The sequence below is a fragment of the Bubalus bubalis genome, chromosome 6 (assembly GCF_019923935.1).
Source record: "Bubalus bubalis isolate 160015118507 breed Murrah chromosome 6, NDDB_SH_1, whole genome shotgun sequence".
Lineage (NCBI taxonomy): Eukaryota > Metazoa > Chordata > Mammalia > Artiodactyla > Bovidae > Bubalus > Bubalus bubalis.
The window spans coordinates 48,528,300-48,549,262 of NC_059162.1; the positions used below are offsets into that span (position 1 = coordinate 48,528,300).

General features: G+C 40.1%; 1 protein-coding gene across 1 annotated transcript in view; it reads left to right on the top strand.

Moving 5' to 3' along the window:
• The first annotated feature begins 8,957 nt into the window (after window positions 1-8,957).
• The window catches only part of ALG14 (ALG14 UDP-N-acetylglucosaminyltransferase subunit), a 95,615-nt gene continuing 83,609 nt past the window's right edge, over window positions 8,958-20,963 (top strand). The window contains exons 1-2 of the mRNA XM_006075765.3: window positions 8,958-9,224; window positions 12,987-13,138. Of these exons, the coding sequence (XP_006075827.1) occupies window positions 9,086-9,224; window positions 12,987-13,138 (291 nt within the window). The 5' untranslated portion in view covers window positions 8,958-9,085. The remainder of the gene's footprint in view (window positions 9,225-12,986; window positions 13,139-20,963) is intronic.

Here is a 20,963-nt window from a genome sequence, read left to right on the forward strand (position 1 = left end):
AGCCCATGACAGCATGGGAAGGTGACTTTTCTCTAAGAGGCTCTGGTAAGACATACACAGTTCATATAGCCAGGATCATTGTAAAGTCACTGCTGGGGTGTTAACTGTCACTGCCCACAGAGTGCAGCATGTAACAGGTACTAATAGACCTGGATGGAAATGAACTGAGAGCCTGCCCTCAACCCTTTTTACTTCAATCCAGAAGCCTCCCAGATGAGCCAGAAGCCTCATCGCTGTAGTTACTGACCCAAATGACCCAAATGGCATTCCTCACCACCTTACAAACCCTTTCACTGCACCTGTAGACCTCTTGATCTTTTTTTTTTTAAAAAACTTTACATAATTGTATTAGTTTTGCCAAATATCAAAATGAATCCACCACAGGTATACATGTGTTCCCCATCCTGAACCCTCCTCCCTCCTCCCTCCCCATTCCATCCCTCTGGGTCGTCCCAGTGCACCAGCCCCAAGCATCCAGTATCGTGCATCGAACCTGGACTGGCAACTCGTTTCATACATATTTTACATGCTTCAATGCCATTCTCCCAAATCTTCCCACCCTCTCCCTCTCTCACAGAGTCCATAAGACTGTTCTATACATCAGTGTCTCTTTTGCTGTCTCGTACACAGGGTTATTGTTACCATCTTTCTAAATTCCATATATATGCGTTAGTATACTGTATTGGTGTTTTTCTTTCTGGCTTACTTCACTCTGTATAATAGGCTCCAGTTTCATCCACCTCATTAGAACTGATTCAAATGTGTTCTTTTTAATGGCTGAGTAATACTCCATTGTGTATATGTACCATAGCTTTCTTATCCATTCGTCTGCTGATGGACATCTAGGTTGCTTCCATGTCCTGGCTATTATAAACAGTGCTGCGATGAACATTGGGGTACACGTGTCTCTTTCCCTTCTGGTTTCCTCAGTGTGTATGCCCAGCAGTGGGATTGCTGGATCATAAGGCAGTTCTATTTCCAGTTTTTTAAGGAATCTCCAGACTGTTCTCCATAGTGGCTGTACTAGTTTGCATTCCCACCAACAGTGTAAGAGGGTTCCCTTTTCTCCACACCCTCTCCAGCATTTATTGCTTGTAGACTTTTGGATTGCAGCCATTCTGACTGGTGTGAAATGGTACCTCATAGTGGTTTTGATTTGCATTTCTCTGATAATGAGTGATGTTGAGCATCTTTTCATGTGTTTGTGAGCCATCTGTATGTCTTCTTTGGAGAAATGTCTATTTAGTTCTTTGGCCCATTTTTTGATTGGGTCATTTATTTTTCTGGAGTTGAGCTGTAGGAGTGGCTTGTATATTCTCGAGATTAGTTGTTTGTCAGTTGCTTCATTTGCTATTATCTTCTCCCATTCTGAAGGCTGTCTTTTCACCTTGCTAATAGTTTCCTTTGATGTGCAGAAGCTTTTAAGGTTAATTAGGTCCCATTTGTTTATTTTTGCTTTTATTTCCAATATTCTGGGAGGTGGGTCATAGAGGATCCTGCTGTGATGTATGTCAGAGAGTGTTTTGCCTATGTTCTCCTCTAGGAGTTTTATAGTTTCTGGTCTTACGTTGAGATCTTTAATCCATTTTGAGTTTATTTTTGTGTATGGTGTTAGAAAGTGTTCTAGTTTCATTCTTTTACAAGTGGTTGACCAGATTTCCCAGCACCATTTGTTAAAGAGATTGTCTTTAATCCATTGTATATTCTTGCCTCCTTTGTCAAAGATAAGGTGTTCATATGTGCGTGGATTTATCTCTGGGCTTTCTATTTTGTTCCATTGATCTATATTTCTGTCTTTGTGCCAGTACTGTATTGTCTTGATAACTGTGGCTTTGTAATACAGCCTGAAGTCAGGTAGGTTGATTCCTCCAGTTCCCTTCTTCTTTCTCAAGATCACTTTGGCTATTCGAGGTTTTTTGCATTTCCATACAAATTGTGAAATTATTTGTTCTAGCTCTGTGAAGAATGCTGTTGGTAGCTTGATAGGGATTGCATTGAATCTATAGATTGCTTTGGGTAGTATGCTCATTTTCACTATATTGATTCTTTCAACCCATGAACATGGTATATTTCTCCATCTGTTAGTGTCCTCTTTGATTTCTTTCACCAGTGTTTTATAGTTTTCTATATATAGGTCTTTAGTTTCTTTAGGTAGATATATTCCTATCTTGATCTTAACTGAAAATTTCCCCTGCATCTTCAACTTCTTTCTGAATGTCTTCTTCCCTTTGCTGCATAAGCTGAAAACTTGCTCTCTCACATTTCTTCAATATGTCTCTCAAAGAGAGGCTGTCTGACTCTCACATCCTTACAGGAGGTGGGGAAAGTACTCCTCTGGACCCCTGTCACTGCTTCCAAACCATTTCTCCTTCTTCTTTCAAAAATTCCAGCTCCTTTGAAGTTCTAGTCATGCCATTGTACCACCCTGTATCAGCATGCCTAAAAGACAGCATACAGATGGCACATTGTATGTGGTTAATTTGAAGATGATTTAATAAAGGGACTGCAGTGTTGACTCTCACCCTAAACCCTAACCCTAGGGTGGGGGTTAGAGTATTCACTCTGCACAGTGGAAAATTCTAGTATAATTTATAGTCAGCCCTCCATATCCATGATTCCTTCATGTCTGTGTTTCCTGCATCCACAATTTCAACCACCTTCAGATCAGAGGACGGAAGTGCTTATTATTGAAAAAGCTCCACATATAAGCGGATTGCCACAGTTCAAACCTGTGCTGCTTAAAGTTCAACATATTTACAAAGATGTGAATGAGGTAAGGAAGGCACAAGAGGTCATGCAGCGACTCAGGTTAGTATCAGTGGAACTATCATCATTCCTAGGCCTGATGGAACAAGGAAAGGGAACGCAGGCACCCAGAAGGAGAGAGATGCATAGACAAAGCCACGTTGAAAGGGAACACTGGCACCCAGAAGGAGAGAGATGTGTAGACAAAGCCACATTGAAGAGCAGAGATCTTGAGTTCAGGGACACAACCTCCCTCCATCCATTCTGAGGATCCCCAATGGCCAAACCCAAGCAGAACCAGAGAGCAAAAAAAACCAGTTGGTTTAATCTAAGTTTGAGCTCCCATGGCACTGAGCGCAATGGAGAAATGTGGATCTGGAGGGACAGATGGAACATATCTAGCTTAAAACCAATGCTTTTGGGGTGGACTTCTCTGGTAGCTCAATGGCTAAGACTCTGTGCTCCCAATGCAGAGGTCCCAGGTTCTATCCCTGGTCAGGGAACTATGTCCCATATGTGGCACAAAGATAGAAGATCCTTCTTGAGTGCTGCAACTAAGATCCAGTGCAGCCAAATAAATAAATATCCTTTTTTTAAAAATGCTCTTTTTGGTTGCTATCATCTTTCAACCTCTTACTCTTTGACGATGTGAAATCCTAGCTCATTTTCTTGCTCTCTGCCCCTTAGTTACATCAGCATCCATTTGGGTGTGCACACCCACCCTGTGATCTTTTTCATCCATTCATACTGTCACACCCTAACTAATACCACCAATAATAACAGTATTGGCTTCAAGCATCTCACTTGCTGACCACCACCTCGTATCTCTAAAGTTCGCTGACTCTTTTCATTGCAATTTTTAAACATTTTAGGCCTCTAATCCACTGACTTTATACTCTTCCATGATTCATCCACAGTCCCACCTCCATTCCCCTGTCTTCACTTTACACTGTGTCCAGAGAAAACTCCATGGACCTCACTCCCTTGAAAAGAACCTCTCTAATGTATTCACCTGTCAAAAATTTAACTCTGGTTAAAGCCAACTGTTCGCCTTTTCCAGTGGTGGGGTCGGGTGGGGGGAGACATAAAATCATGCCAACTGGTTTTTCTCTATATTTGCTATCTCAAGCTACAAATGGGCATCCCAATCCACTCAGGAATCCTAGGCTGATCCTGGTAAGTATTGCAATTACTCTTCAAGATGCTTAATTCATGCATTCTTTCTTCTTGAGCTCCTCATACTCTTCTGCACCCAAGTTTCCACACCCTTCTCTATTCACCACCAATTCTACAAACCTCCCAGTACTGCATCCATATCCCTGCCCTCCATCCTGTAACCATGGAATAAGGGTCCCTCCTATCAAAGCCCAACCACTCCCTTTGTCCTCAAGATTTCAACCCTTTTCATTTTTAAAATAAATGCATTACAGGACTTCCCTGGTAGTCCAGTGGTTGGGAATCTGCCTGACAATGCAGGGGACATAGGTTCAATCCCTGATCCGGGAAAATTCCACATACCACAAGGCAGCTAGGCCCATGAGCCACAGCTGCTGAGAACACACTCTAGAACCCGAGAGCCACAACTATTGAAGACCGCGTGCCCTAAAGCTTGTGCTCTGCAACGAGAGAAGCCACTGCAATGAGAAGTCTGCCTACCATAACTAAAGAGTAGCCCCCACTTCCCACCACCAGAGAAAACCCATGTACAGCAATGAAGACCCAGTGGAACCAAAAATAAAAATAAATAAGTAATTAATTAAAAATAAATAAATGTGTTCCTATTCTCATTCCCTTTCTCTCCTGCATCAATCTGCCTCTACTGGATCATTTTTAACATCAAATGGTGTTGGTGATGGACAGGGAAGCCTGGCGTGCTGCAGTCCATGGGGTCGCAGAGTCAGATACAACTGAGTGGCTGAACTGAACTGAATATGACAATTAACTCCCAAATTAAAAAATATTTCCCTTATATAAGGAATTTAGAAAGACGGTAATGACGACCCTATACATGAGACAGCAAAAGAGATACAGATATAAAAAACAAACTTTTGGACTCTGTGGGAGAAGGCGAGGGTGGGATGATCTGAGAGAATAGCATTGAAACATGCATATTACCATATGTGAAATAGATGACCAGTCCAAGTTCAATGCGTGAAACAGGGCACTAAAAGCCAGGGCAATGCGACAACCCAGAGGGATGGGATGGGGAGTTCAGGATGGGGGACACATTATACCCATAGCTGATTCATGTCAATGTGTGGCAAAACCCACCACAATACACCTCCAATTAGCCTCCAATTAAAATCAATAAATTAATTTTAAAAATGTTTCATTGACTACAAATTCTCCTCCATTTCCCATCCAATTCATCCGTTCCTCTTCACAGGCAAACCTGAAACAACTATGTACAGATGCTGCTTCTCTGCAACTCCCAGTCTCTCCTCTGCCCATTTCTATCTGCCTTCCACTACCAATATTCCATGGAAATGCTGCTCCTGTTTAGACTGCCAGTGACTAGACTGCCAGTGACTAACTTGTCCCCAAGTCACTTGATGTAATCTATCTGCAGCCTGTGACATAGCTAACTGGACTCCTATTCTTAAATCATTTTCCTCCTGTGGTTTTTGTGGACACCATTTTTCCTGATTTTCCTCCCTGGCTCCCTGGCTTTTCCTTCTCCATCTTTCTTCTTTGCTGGCGCAATCTCCTTAACTGGATTTCTAAATATTAATGACCCCAGACTCTTCTCTACTCTGAGCTGTCTAATATATTAGCCATTGGCTACTGTCAATGTATCTATATAAGTTTAAAATAACTGAAATGAAATAAAAGTTCAGTTCCTCCATCACACTAGCCACATCTCAAGGGCTCAGGAGGCAAGTGTATCTAGTGGAAAACATGGACACAAAACATTTCCATCATTGCAGAGACTTCTGTTGGGCCTGACTGACCCAAATTCCTTCCCTAAGTGATCTCACCCAGCTAGTCCCACGGCTTTAAACACCATCTATATGTTGAATTCAAAATTTATACCTATAGCTCTAACCCAGACTTCAGATTTATATGTAAAGTGCCTAACTGACACAACCACTAGAATGTTTAACAGGCTATTCAAACTAACACCCAAAACAGAACACTTCCATGTCATCCCCTCCTCCCCTTTCTTTACCCACAAAAGCTTGTTTCTCTTCCTGTCTAGTCCTGGCATGACACCATCCAACCAGTTTTCAAGCCAAAATCTAGCAGTCACCTTGATTCCCAATATCTAATCCATCAATGAGTCTTACTGACTCTATCCATAAAATATATGTCAAATCTACCCTCTTCTGCCTTCCACTGTCATCTTCTTGTCTAAGGTTTTTGTCTGGATTAGTGTCCTTCTCATACACGATCCCCTACAACGAAACCCAGCACACAGCATGTGTGCATTAAATATGTTGAAAAAAATTAATAAGTACAATGCTATTTAATAGTGCAATATAATCTTACTTTTAAAAATATTCACGAATAATACTTGTTAAAGAAATTTTAGAAAACAGATTTAAGAAGATAATAAAAATCACTTCCAGGCAGACTTTATTTAGGATTGATTACGGCTCAATATTATTATTCAGTTTATCAATTACTAATACATTTTCACACTTTCATACACTTTACCTCTGTGCATTTATCTGCAATGTCAGTGCAGCTTACGTCCCCAAAAGAAATTTTCGTTGCTCCTTCCTGATCAGTCCAGCCTTTTCTGATTAATCCAGTATAGTTTCTTGACCTCTTTTAATTATAGTCCATGCCTGTCAAGCCCACAGGAGTTGGCTCACACAGCAGACATTTATTGCATTCTGGAGTTCCCAACTTGGTTTCTGTCCCTGCCTGCCACTCAGCTCCTCCCTGCATCCACAACTTCCTTGTCAGCCTTAATTCAAAATAACTCATCCAATAACTCCAAACAATGTCTGCTGCTTCTTTGATTCTCGGCATTTACTGGTAGTCGCTAAAACACTTGATCACCCCCTATTCATTCCACCTGCAACTAAGTGTGGTCAAGCTGATTTTTTGTAGTGAGGGGATGGGTAGTAGGGAATGCAGGGGTATCTCTTGGGGCTTGGATTCTAGACATTATCAATATGTCCAACATCTGCATCGCCTGTGTCAGTTTACAGCACTTCAAACATACTATCTCCGCAGCAATCCAAACACTATTATTTGCCTACCCAACAATTCTCTCTCCGCCACCCTCCTCCAACTTCCTCCTCTCCAAGAGAATGTCCATTTTGTTCAGCACCCACCCTACACCAAACAGCCAGATACAACAGGTGAGTTGTATATCATCCTCCATCCTACCCCAGCCAGCTTTGTGGTCTCATTCCTTTGATGAGTGGGCAGGTGATATAACATGGCCAGAGAGTGAAAGTCTTCTGTGAGAGGTTCTGGAAAAGGTTTCCTCACTCTTAAACAAACAAACAAACAAAAAAGGGCCCGATGACAAGGTAACCTCTTGAAATCTGGAGACTGCCTATCCGGATGTAATTTCTGAGACCACTAAATATCTGCTTTTAAGTAGGAGGGGAAACGGCATTAAGCTGAAGCCACTGCTGGGAATGGCAGAGCGGGCAGACGAAATAAAACTATACCCTTTGTAATGTTCTTAAGCTGTTGTTCACACTGAGCCAGAGGCTCTACTTCTGGACTTTCATCTATGTATTGTAAGCCGAGGGGATTCTGATGCCATCAAAATTTGAGAGGCACTGACTTCTAAACCCACAATTATAAAACTTCTCCACCACTACCAGCTAAGTAATCTTAAGCAATTTAACTTTTATAGAATCCTTTTCTTTATCTGTAAAGTGCAAAAGTAATATTCACCTTATGACCTTATTGTGAGGATACAGGGTTAAGAGGATTTGATAGAATAAAGTGCTGCAAGGTCCATTAGCCAGAAAATGATGCTACATAGTTCCTAAATATTTCCCAAACTTGCCTGCTGATACAAATAGATGGATTGGTTAGATGAGTTGGTCTTAGGCCTCTCCCCTGGAGATTCTGTTTCAAAACGTAGCTCCCTACTGTACCCTAGAAATCACATTTTTAACAACACTGTTCTAGGATCTAAGCAAGTTTGAATTTAGCAAAGGAATGTGTGAAAATGTTGCTCAGTTGTGTCCTACTCTTTGTGATCCTGTGGACTGTAGCCCACCAGGCTCCTCTGTCTATGGAGTTCTCCAGGCAAGAATACTGGAGTGGGTTGCCATTTCCTTCTCCAGAGGATCTTCCTGATCCAGGATCCAGGGATGGAACCCAGGTCTAATGCATTGCAGGCAGATTCTTGACAATCTGAGCAATCAGAGAAGACCTAGCAAAGGAATACACAATGTAAACTCCTATGCAGCAGGAGTTGGGATTTCCACTGTCTAAATCTACATCTGCCACTATCTCACTTGAGCAAGCTGTTTAACCTTTCTGGACTTGCTTACTCCTCTGTACACCTGTCCTATCTAACCTACAAATCCACGGGGGACTGAAGGCAAATTACACGTGGGGTGAAGGGGCTTCTCTCAGTATTTTTATATTGTTGTAATGGGAATTAAGTAAACACAAAATTAAGCAAAACTGAGATAGGGTAGGTGTTGCCTTTATGGTAAAATTAACTGAATAGGATGATGTCATCTCTAGCCCGCCACCTTGAGCCCCTGAGCGTCCACTCCTCTCAGGATCACGGTGTAACCAGAGGTGATCACCTACTCAGGTCAGACTGTTCGAGATCTGTGAAAACGTCTAGAAAAGTGAAAAGCCTGAGTGTTGGGAAAGAGGAGAAATACGAAGACCCTAAATTCAACTTTCTGTACCAAGTTACCTTTAACTGGCAAACACTTTCAGTAGCTGCGCATGTGCAACAGAAACATTTCTCTCGGCGTTTCATAAAGAAAAACGGCGATGTATGCCATTGGCCTCAGGTGGAAGTCACAAAGTTGGTAAACCTGGAACACCTGCTAACTTGGGCGCTCGGGGTGGGGGGGGGGGGGGGGAGGTTCTTTAGGGCGCACAGGTGTTCTGATATTCTCATGAGCTGCAACCAAACTTCTCCAGGGCGTTAATCCGTGAATTTCAGTTTATGCACTGGCTGTAGGTTAGCAGAAACCCGCCCCCATGCCCCCGCCGGAAGCCAGTGGAGCGGTCTGAGCCCGGGCTTCCGCCTCTGGCCTTGAACTCCTCCCACCTCAAGCAAGCCACGCCCACCAAGACGCCCACTCTTCGAGTTTGAGTCTCCGGAGAGCCCGTAGTTTTGAACTCTGACCGCTCCTGCGGCCGGCACCGGGATAGCACGCATGCGTATTTTCTTTGAATGGGTGCCGCCCTTATCCTCGCGGCGGCTGCAGGAGCCCTGGCCTTGCTGCTGCTGGCAGCGCGGCTGTGGGTAGTCCTGAGTCCTTGCGCTCCTGTGCCTCGGCGGTCTCTCAGCCTCTTGGTGGTGGCTGGATCTGGTGAGTATACGGGCCTTGACTGGCGGACTAGGGTCGGGAACTACAAAACCCAGATTGCACCGCGGCGCTCTTCGACAGCGCCAGTAGGACTTTTTGCAGCTTTGAATGCTGAGATTTGTAGTTTGTCTGCATGACTGGCTCGTCTGCCCAACCTGGGCAAAACGCTGGTTTGTTGTCAATGTGCCTCAGGCCGCGCGTTTATTGACAAATGGGTAATTTACACTTGTCTGTAATAAGCTTTTCTGTAGCGTATATTTTTCTAACAAAGTAAGTATCAGTTACCAAAGATGACACAGAAGCCTGTTGATGCAACATGAAATTTCCCTGAATAAATATTGTTATTTTGCATTATTAATCTAGACGTTTGGGATTTAACTTAGGAATCACAATTACTGCATGAAGAACGAGACAGACCGAATCGTCGCATTTTTAAGTATACATGTACAAAATCTGCGAGTGTGGAAGCAATTACCTACTAACAGGAGAACAATACACACCTCAGGATGTTGTGTCAGGGAATGAACAACAATCTGTACAGTCAGATAATGCAATCTAAACGGAATCGGCCAGCTCTGTACGCGCTTACAACTTTAAATGGACAGCTCTGACAGCCATACACACCCACACTGTGTACATATAGAAATGCCAGAAGATTGCATCCAGAAAGATTAATGTTTATAGTATTAGCAAGTGTTCTAAACCTATGTTCACGTGTAATTCATTACTTTATTCACTTAATGTGTTTTGAGCCATGGGAGAGAGGGCAGGCAGTAAACTAAGCCCTGAAAATAACAAAACTGATTAACACTACTTGTCGTGGAGTACTATGTCCCACGCACTGAAAGGTGTGAGGGAACAGCTGTGAGCGAAATGGAGAATATAGAAAAACTAACAGAAAACAAAAAACAGAATGGATCCTTGCCGCAATGAGAAAAGTGCTGTAACCTGGGAAGTAAAACCTGCTATGTAAGTTCACACTGGGCATCACTTTATCTGAACCTGAGGCAGGAGGCTTCCTGGAAGAAGTGATGTCTAAACAGATACTTGAAAGATGACTAAGAATTAGCCAGACAAGGGGGACCTGGGTCTTTGAGGTCTGGAAAGCTGTGTAAAGAAAGCCATGGCACTTCGGATGGCCAGACGTAAGAGAGCACTCCTGCAGTGAGTTGGATGTGGGGAGGTAACGATTGGAGAGGGTATTTTAACAACCCCCAAACACACACACATAGAGCAGGGGACACTACTCCACTGCATCCTACCATGTAGTCATTAGGATCACTTACCTCTAAGTTAACATAGTACCGGAGTTAAATGACATCTCTGCCGCTTACTAATTTGGTGATCTTGGGCAAATTAGTTAACCTCATTGAACCTTCTGTTTCCACTTTGAAAAATGTAAGTTAGGAAGAGCTGAGAGAGTAAATGTGGTGGTAAAGTGCTTAGCAAAGTGCTTGGCACATAGTAATGCATTTAATAAGTGATGACTTTTGATAGTCCTAGTAGCAATGGGATCTTTTAAAGAATTTTTAAATGAAGAGTGACCCAGTTGAATCTGAGCTTTCACAAAGATCATTCAGCCTGCATTGTCAAGAGAATGTCTTGCAAAGACTGAGGTAGGGAGACAAGTAGGACTTTTGAACATTTCAGGTGACAGATGACAGTCTGACTGGGGGGGGTTGAAGAGTGAGGGGATGGAGAAAAGTATATGCATTTAAGTGAGATTTACGAGATTAAAAATCACTAGAATTGTGGATTGGAAGTGGAGGGTGATGGGAAGGTGGGCTCAAGAGTCATGTCTGAGTTTCTGGCTTGAGCAGATGGATGGAAGAATGGATGTTCAAGCCATTCACTTAACGTCATTAGATTTGGCAGACTGGGAACCAAAACTAAAATTGAGAATTTGTCAGGCAGGTGGTGCCCTATGTCATTCAAACCATTGAGGGTATGAAGAGTCAAGGACCTCCAAAAGTCATCCAAAGCAAAGAAAGATTTGTAGTTAGATAAATAATTTAATAGTTCATGTCCAAAATTTAGGATGGGAAGACATTTTCCTTGTTTACCCTGAATACCAAAAAATGCTTAATCTTACCATAAAGTATCACTTGTTTAAAGAATACCAATCAAAATTATTATTTGTCTTTGAAATACCATATGTTTCAAAGACATGTGACCTGCTTAGACAATTTTAGATGTAATATTAAATTGTCTGTCATTGGAGGTACAGCAGTAACAAAATAAAAGCCCTTGCTATCATGGTGTTTACCGTCTACTGGGGCTAGGGTAGGGGAGACCAAAACAGAAAAAATGAATAGACTGAATAGTTAGTTAGAGGCAATAAATACTGTGAAGTAGAGAAAGGAAGTTGCATTTTAGATAGAATTGTCAGGGAAAGCCTCCTTGGGGAGATGACAGATACCCAATAGCAAGGAGGCCAGAGTGGCTGGAGTAGACTGCGTAAGGTGGGGAAGAAGCAGATGAGGCCCAAGAGCTTACAAAAAGTCTTTTATTCCATATGAGAAGGGGAGCCCTTGGAGGGTTTTGCATAGAGATAAATAATTTGATCAACTCTTTTTAGTAGGATCACTATAGAGGCTGTGTTGAGAATAGACTATAGTGGATACTTAAATAGACAAGGGCAGTGAGGGGAATAGACCAGGAAGCTACAGTCATAATCCATGCAAGAGAGGTGTGGTTTGGAGCAGGATGCTTGCAAAGGAAGTTAGAAGTGATTGCATTCTGGGTTCATCTTAAGATAGAACTGAGAGGATTTCATTCCCAAAGAATAAATCTTAATGAAAGAGTAAAATGGAACACAAAGCCCATCATTTTAATGACTTGGTTCAGTAACAAGCTTAAATTTTGAAAGAATGTATTCAGTGAGGCTTTCCTTTAAAGAAAAAAAAAAAGGAAAAAAGACCATGAAAGCAGGTAAAATGAAGTCTTAACTGCAGTGGAAGATGTTATGTATATTAGGTTTTATCCTTAATTGTTCTAGCTGTGAAAATAAGTACCTACTTTGCAAACTACCACACTTTTTCAAAGTTAAAAACAAAAATTCTAAGATGAGTATGAGATGTGTGAATTACTTGCATAAGAAGATGGGTGACAACTTATTGACAGAGGCGCCTGTTGGGCTACAGTCCTTGGGGTCACAAAGAGTCAAACAGGACTGAGCAGCTAACACTTTCATTCACTTTCACAGAAGAAAATGGGTGACAAGTTATAAAGTTCCAGTATGATTCTAATTCCCTTTATATTTACTCTGTGCTGACTTATTTCTATATCTAATTCCTTCTGGGATCTAGAGAGTAATCTTTCCCTTTCTACTATAAGAATATATATGTGCTTCGAGAAAACAAATACTTAATTTGTTTGATTATCCTACTTGTTTGTTTGTATTCTTTCCTGAGACAATCCCACGGACAGAGGAGCCTGATGGACTGTAGTCCATGGGGTCGCAAAGAGTTGGACACCACTGAGCCACTGAGCATGCACAGTACAGTGTCTTATACTTCTTTGTACCTTCTTCAGCTAGTACAGTAGCATGACTTACTGTTGGTACTGATGTTATTTTTATATTATCCTCTTCCCCCATATAGAAGTAATATAGAAGTAATATTTCTACAAGGGCACAGATTATTGTTTCCATATATTCCTTCTGTATTTTGAGAAATGCACAAAACTTAGCAGTAGGATAACATCATCAGATGGATATGTCCATTACAAGTTTCTTCATCTTAGGCCTTCCAATATTTTTTCCAGGTGGGCATACCACTGAGATCCTAAGGCTGCTGGAGAACCTGTCCAATGCTTATTCTCCTAGACATTATATCGTTGCTGACACTGATGAAATGAGTACCCATAAAATAAATTCTTTTGAACAAATTCGAGCTGATAGAAACCCCAGTGCTACGGTAAGTAATAATTTCTATGTCTAAGAAAGTTACAGGTTGTATATTGAATTTAATTCTCTCATGAAGCAATCTCATGGCACTTCAGTGCCCTGCTCACACAATACGGTCACACGTTTATTGTCGATGAAATATAGTGCCTTTACTACTCAAAGATAAAAGACTCTTTAAATCTTCAGATAAAAATGGTTGCTAATTTCTTATATTCTTTTGTTTCAAATAGATATTTTTTTTGGTAATTCCAACTGCAAAAATTGTTTTATTTATAATTACATATTAAAGCATCCAGTTCATGTGCTTATTGGCTCTTTGTTAAATTTTTTTTTTTAAGAACACACCAAAGTGTAATTCTTTGTAATATTTATCTATTTATTTGGCTGTGCTGGGTTTTAGTTGCAACGTGCAAACTCTTGGTCGTGGCATGTGGGATGTAATTCCTTGACCAGGGATTTAACCTGAGCCCCCTGCATTGGGAGCATGGAGTCTTAGCCACTGGACCATCAAGGAAGTCTCTCATTAAAGTTCTTTATCAATGTATTAAGTGTATTGATCATTTACTGTTACTACTGTTTATCCTTCCAATTATATCTGTATCTGCCTTTAAAATTACTTCTCAGCTCCTCATTGCTTGCTTCATTTTAGCATTTTAATCAGAATTTGGAGTAAACTGAAAAAAAGTAAAACTATTTTATCAAGGAAAGAAACCAGAGCTATTCTTCATTAGCTTGTCTCCGTCGTTCCCTCTCTCTGGTACCTGCCTGGCCATGGAGCTCCAACAGGTAGTTCAGGAATGGACAGACAACCCGGCTCAGGCCACTCAAATGGTTCCTCTGGGCTCTTTGGACTTGAGGACCCGGAGAATGGAAATAGTCTTTCTTCAGGTGCTTCAGCTCTATAAAAGAGAAAACTTGGAGAAAAGCAGTCATGTTTTCACCTGCTAGCTAAAGACAGCTAGAGCAAACTATGAAGTTAATATACAGGAAGAGCAAGATGGAAAAGCAGATGCTGAGTCCTGCCTTCAGTTACTCCAGAGCTGCCCTCATATGAGCCCTATCGTTGTTCTTATCGATAGTGCATCTAATCAGGATGCACTAATGGGTAACTCACCCTCTGCTGACCTTTTTTAGCTAATTAAACCTTGTTTTAGTTACGATTTGGTCACTTGTAAGCGTCATCCCTCACTGTGTGCATGCGTGCTAACTCACTTCAGTCGTGTCTGACTGTTGGCAACTCAGTCCACAGAGGCTTCTCTGTCCATGGGATTCTCCAGACAAGAATACTGGAGTGGGTAGCTATTCCCTCCTCCAGGGGATCTTTCTGACCCAGGGATCAAACCCATGTCTCTTAAATCTCCTGCATTGGCAGGTGGGTTCTTTACTACTATCGTGACCTGGGACGGCCCCTCATCCCTCACTTCAGTTCAGTTGCTCAGTCGTGTCTGAGTCCTTGCGACCCCATGAACTGCAGCACACCAGGCCTCCCTGTCCCTCACCAACTCCCAGAGCCTACCCAAATTCATGTCCTTTGAGTCAGTGATGCCATCCAACCATCTAATCCTCTGTCGTCCTCTTCTCCTGCCCTCAAATCTTTCCCAGCATCAGGGTCTTTTCAAATAAGTCAGCTCTCCACATCAGGTGGCCATCCCTCACTTACGCACTACTAAAATGTGTTCTTGGAAGATCCCCGTTAAACAAGATTGAAATCGACCCGCTATTATTCAGCCATAGTGAAATATGTGGTATGGGATGAGCCAAAATGCTTCATTTCTGTTTCAGGACTCAATACTGTGTTAGTTTCCTAGTGCTATTATAACAAAGTGCTATACACAGGGTGGCTTGAAGCAACGGAAATTTATTCTCTCACTTCATTTGTAGTTATTATAAAATAATGGCTGTTTTCTGTATAATATATCCTTATAACTTATTTATTTTATGTGTAGTTTAATCCCTTCTCCGACTTGCCCCTCCTTTCCTTGCCCCATTGGGAACCACTAATTTGTTCTCTGTATCTGTGATTTTATTTCTTTTTTATTATATTCACTAGTTTATTTTTTCTATTCCACGTGTGATATTATACAGTATTTGTCTTTCTCTAACTTACTTCGCTTAGTATAATATGCTCCAAGTCAATGCATATCATTGCATTTGGCAAAATTTCATTCTTTTTATAGCTGAGTAGTATTTCATTGTGTATGTGTGTGTGTACACTACATCTTCTTTATCCATTCTTCTGTTAATGGACACTTAGGTTCCTTCCGTATCTTGACAGTTGTATATAATGCTGCTATAAACCTTGGAGTGCATGTATCTTTTTGATTTAGTGTTTTTGTTTCTTTTTTCAAATATATACCCAGGAGTGGAATTGCTGGGTCATGTGGTAGTTTTCTATTTTTAGTTTTTTGGGAAACCTCCATACTGTTTTCCACAATAGCTGCACCAATGTACATTCTTACCAACAGTGTATGAGGGTTCTTTTTTTTCCATGTCCTCACCAACATTTGTTATCTGTGTTCTTTTTGATGACAGCCAGACAAGTGTGAGGTAATATCTCATTGTGGTTTTAACTGACATTTCCCTGATCATTGGCCATCTGATCTTTTCTTTGGAAAATTGTCTGTTCAGATATTTTTCCCCTTTTTTAATCAGGTTGCTGGGCTTTTTTTTGTTTTTTGATATTTGAGCTGTTTATATATTTTTGGACATTAACCCCCTATTGATCATGTATTTGCAGATGTCTTCTCCCATTCAGTAGGCTGTCTTTTAATTTTGTCAGTGTTTTCCTTTCATGTGCAGGAGCTTTTAACTTTCATTAGGTTCCATTTGTTTATTTTTGCTTTTGTTGCCTTTTTTAGGAGACAGATCCAAAAAACACTGCTACAATTTCTTTTGGGAGTCTTCTGCCTATGTGTTCTTTCAGGAGTTTTATGGTTTCTGGTCTTACATTTAGGCCTTTAATCCATTTTGTGTTTATTTTTTCTACCTGATGTTAGAGAATGTTCTAATTTTATTCTTTCATATGTAGCTATCCAGCTTTCTCATTGCCACTTATTTAAGAGACTGTCTTTTCTTCACTGTGTGTTCTTGCCTCCTTTATCCTAAGTAATCGACCATCAGTGTATGGGTTTATTTCTGGGATCTCTGTTCTGTGCCAGAGAACAGAGATCTGTGTGATCTGTGTGTCTGTTTTTGTGCCAGTACCATCCTCTTTTGATTACTGTAGCTTAATGGTATAGTCTGAGGTCAGGGAGCACAATTTCTCCAGCTCCGTTCTTTCTCGAGATTGTTTGGCTGCTTTGTTGTCTTTTGTACTTCCATACAAATTAAAAAAAAATTTTTAAGTTCTATGAAAAATGCCATTGGTCATTTGATAGAAATTACATTGAACCTGTGGATTGCCTTGGGTAGCATGGTCATTTTAAGATTATTAGTTCTTCCAATCTACGAACATAGTATACCTTTACATCTGTTTATGTGGTCTTCAATTTCCTTCATCAGTGTCTCATAATTTTCCAAACACAGGACTTTTTCTTCCTGAGGTAGGTTTATTCCTTGGTATTTTATTCTTTTTTGTGCAATTGTAAATGGGATTGTTTCCTTAGTTTCTCTTTCTGATAGTTTGTGATCAGTGTATGGAAATGCAGCAGATTTTTGTGTATTAATTTTGTATCCTGCAATTTTGTTGTATTCATTGATGAACTCTTAATAGATTTTTGGTGGTGTCTTCAGGATTTTTTACATGTAGTATATCATCTGCAAACAGTGATAGTTTTACGTCTTTCCAGTTTGGATTTTGTAATATCTGTTTCCCTGCTGATTTCTGTGGGTAGGACTTCCAGCACTGTGTTGAATAAACATGGTAAGAGTGGACATTCTTATCTTATTCCTAATTAAAAAAAAAATGTTTTCAGCTTTTCACTTTTGAGTATGATCTTAGCTGCGGACTTGACATATATGGCCTTTATTATGTTGAAATGTGTTATCTCTATGCCCATTTTCAATATCATTAATAGATGTTGAAGTTTATGAAAAAGTTTTTCTGCATCTATTTAAATAATTGTATGGCTAGTCAAGGCTGTGGTTTTTCCAGTGGTCATGTATGGATGTGAGAGTTGGACTGTGAAGAAGGCTGAGCGCTGAAGAATTGATGCTTTTGAACTGTGGTGTTGGAGAAGACGCTTGAGAGTCCCTTGGACTGCAAGGAGATCCAACCAGTCCATTCTGAAGGAGATCAGCCCTGGGATTGCTTTGGAAGGAATGATGCTAAAGCTGAAACTCCAGTACTTTGGCCACCTCATGTGAAGAGTTGACTCATTGGAAAAGACTCTGATGCTGGGAGGGATTGGGGGCAGGAGGAGAAGGGGACGACAGAGGATGAGATAGCTGGATGGCATCACGGACTCAATGGATGTGAGTCTGGGTGAACTCCGGGAGTTGGTGATGGACAGGGAGGCCGCAATTCATGGGGTCGCAAAGAGTCGGACACGACTGAGCAACTGAACTAAACTGATGGCTTTTATGCTTCAGTTTGTTAATGTAGTGTATCATATTTATTGATTTGCAGATATTGAAAAATCCTAACGTCCTGGGATAAACTTCACTTAATTGTAGTATATCATCCTTTTAATGTATTGTTAGAGTCAGTTAGAGCTAGTGTTTCGTTGAGGATTTTGCATCTATGTTCATCAGTGATCTTGGCCTGTAATTTATTTTTTGTGGTATCTCTGTCTGGTTTGGGTGGCAAGGTGATGCTGACCTCATAGAATGAGTTTGGTAGTGTTCCTTCCTCTGCACATTTTTAGAATAGTTTGAGAAGGATAGGTGTTGACTCTTCTCTAAATGTTTGGTGGAATTCACCTGTGAAGCCTTCTGATCCTGAACTTTTGCTTGTTTGGAATTTTTTTTTAATTATTGATTCATTTTTATTTCTGGTAATTGATCTGTCCATATTTGTATTTCTTCCTGACTGAGTCTTGAGAAGTCATGTAAGAGTTTTAGGAATTTGTCTGCTTCTTCTAAGTTGCCCATTTTGTATTGCCCATAGTTGTAGTAGTCTCATGACTCTTTGTAGTTCTGTGGTGCATGTTGTAACTTCTTTTTTATTTCTGATTTTATCGATTTGAGCCCACTTTCTTTTTCTCCTTAATGAATCTGGCTAGAGGTTTATCAATTTTGTTTATCTTTTCAAAGAACCAACTCTTAGTTTCATTGATCTTTTCTATTGTTTTTTAGTCTCTATTTCATTTATTTCCACTCTGACCTTTATAAGTTCTTTTTTTCTGTTAGCTTTAGGTTTTATTTGTTTTTCTTTTTCTAGCTCCTTTAGATTTGAGACTAGATTTCTTATTTGAGATTTTTCTTCTTTCCTGAGGTAAGCTTGTATTGCTGTAAATGTCCATTTTAGAACTGCTTTTGCTGCATCCCATAGGTTTTGGATCATTGTGTTTTCATTTTCATTTGTCTTCACATATTTTTTTAATTTCCTTTTCAATTTCTTCAGCAATCCATTCATTGTTCAATAGCATAGTGTTTAGCTTTCACAGGTCTATATGTGTTTTGAAGCTTTTCTCTTAGAGTTGACTTTTAGTCTCATAGCAGTGTGGTCAGAAAAGATGCTTGATAGGATTCTAGTTTTCTTAAATTTATCAAGGCTTCTTTTGTGTGAGGCATGTAATGTATCCTGAAAAATGTTCCACGTGCACTTGAAAAGAATGTGTACTCTGCTGCTTTTGGATGGAATGTTCTATAAATACTCCTAAGTCCATCAGGACTATTGTGTCATTTAAGACTAGTACTTTTTTTTATTAATCTTCTATCTGGTCTGGATGATCTGTTCATTGATGTGAGTAGGGTGTTAAAGTCCCTTACTATTATTGCCAATTTTTCCCTTTGTGTCTATATTTCTTTTATGTATTTAGATGCTCCTATGTTGGGTGCATATGTTTATATCTTCTTAGAGCAATCTCTTGATCGTTATGTAATGTCCTTCTTTGTCTCTTGTAACAGTGTTTATTTAAAAATCTATTTCTTCTGCTGTAAGTATTGCTACCCCAGCTTTCTTTTGATTTCCACTTGCGTGGAATATGTTTTTCTATCACCTCATTTTTAGTCTGTGTGTATCTTTAGATCTGAAGTGCATCTCTTGTAGGCAGCTTTTTTTTTTTTAGCCACTCATTGTCGTTGATTAGATCATTTAGTCCAGTTAAATTTAAAGTAATTGTTAATATGCATGTTCTTATTGCCATTTTGTTCATTGTTTTATAGGTCTGTCTTGTTCTTGTTCTTTTGTTCTCTCGTGATTTGATGACCGTCTTTAGGATTAGGTTTGGATTCTTTTTTCTTTTTGCATGAGATATATATATGATTATGATTATATATATGATTAAATTCATGATCTCTTAATTTCAACTGCGTTTTAACAACTTTGCATTTGTATTCTCCTCCCCTCATGATAACTGTTTTAGATATCATGTTTTACCAGGAGTTGTTTTGTGTATCCCTTATCTGATTATTGTGGATATAGATGGTTTTACTAACTTTCCTGCTAGCTTTGTGCATGGAAAATTTCCTACCCTTCCTGTATTTTTGCCTTTGAAAGTGAAAGTGAAAGTCGCTAAGTCCTATCCAACTCTTTTCGACCCCATGGACTATATAGTCCATGGAGTTCTCCAGGCTAGAATACTGGAGTGGGTAGCTGTTCCCTTTTCCAAGGGATCTTCCCAACATAGGGATCAAACCCAGGTCTCCCACATTGCAAGCAGATTCTTTACCAGCTGAGCCACCAGGAAAGCCCAAGAATACTGGGGTGGGTAGCCTATCCCTTCTCCAGTAGATCTCCCCAACCCAGAAATCGAACTGGGGTCTCCTGCATTGCAGATGGATTCTTTACCAGCTGAGCTACAGCCTTTACTGATTAATTTTTTCCATTCATATTTTCATGTTTCCAGTTTCTAATTGTGACCTTTTCTTTTTCACCTAGAGAAGTTCCTTTAACATTTCTTGTAAAGCTGGTTTGGTGGTACATTTTAACAAGATTAGTTTTTCTAATCCATGAGCACAGAATATCTTTCTATTTATTGGTGTCTTCTTTAATTTCTTTCATCACCGTCCAATAGTTTTCAGTAAACAAGTCTTTCACCTCCTTGGCTAAACTTATTCCTAGGTATTTTATTCTTTTTGATGCAGTCATAAATGGTATTGTTTTCTTTTTTTTTTGTTTTTTTGTTTTTTGCGACTTAAGATTTGTATTTAATAGGATTATTCTGGCTCCAATTTGATAATTTGTTAATAGTTGTAGAAATACAAAAGATTTTTGCCTATTGATTTTGTATCCGGAACTTTGCTGAATGTGTCTCTTAATTCCAACAGATTTTTGGTGGAATCTTTAGTGTTTTCTATATATAAAATATCATAGCAACAACAAATAGTCACTATTTTGTTCTTCTTTTCCAGTTTAAGTTTTGTATAACTTGTCTGTTATACAATGGCCCCAGTGTCTGGCCCAGTGTGTTATTTTTGTTATGGAAATAAAACTTTACAGGCTTTCTGTTTCTTTTAAAATCAGTGTAACAAAGATATTTTTCTAAGAACATGTTTAATTTTGGTAACTTTGCAAATATATTGGCATTGCTGCTGCTGCTGCTAAGTCGCTTCAGTCGTGTCCAACTCTGTGCGACCCCATAGACAGCAGCCCACCAGGCTTCCCCGTCCCTGGGATTCTCCAGGCAAGAACACTGGAGTGGGTTGCCATTTCCTCCTCCACCTCATGAAAGTAAAAAGTGAAAGTAAAGTCGCTCAGTTGTGTCCAACTCTTAGCGACCCCATGGACTGCA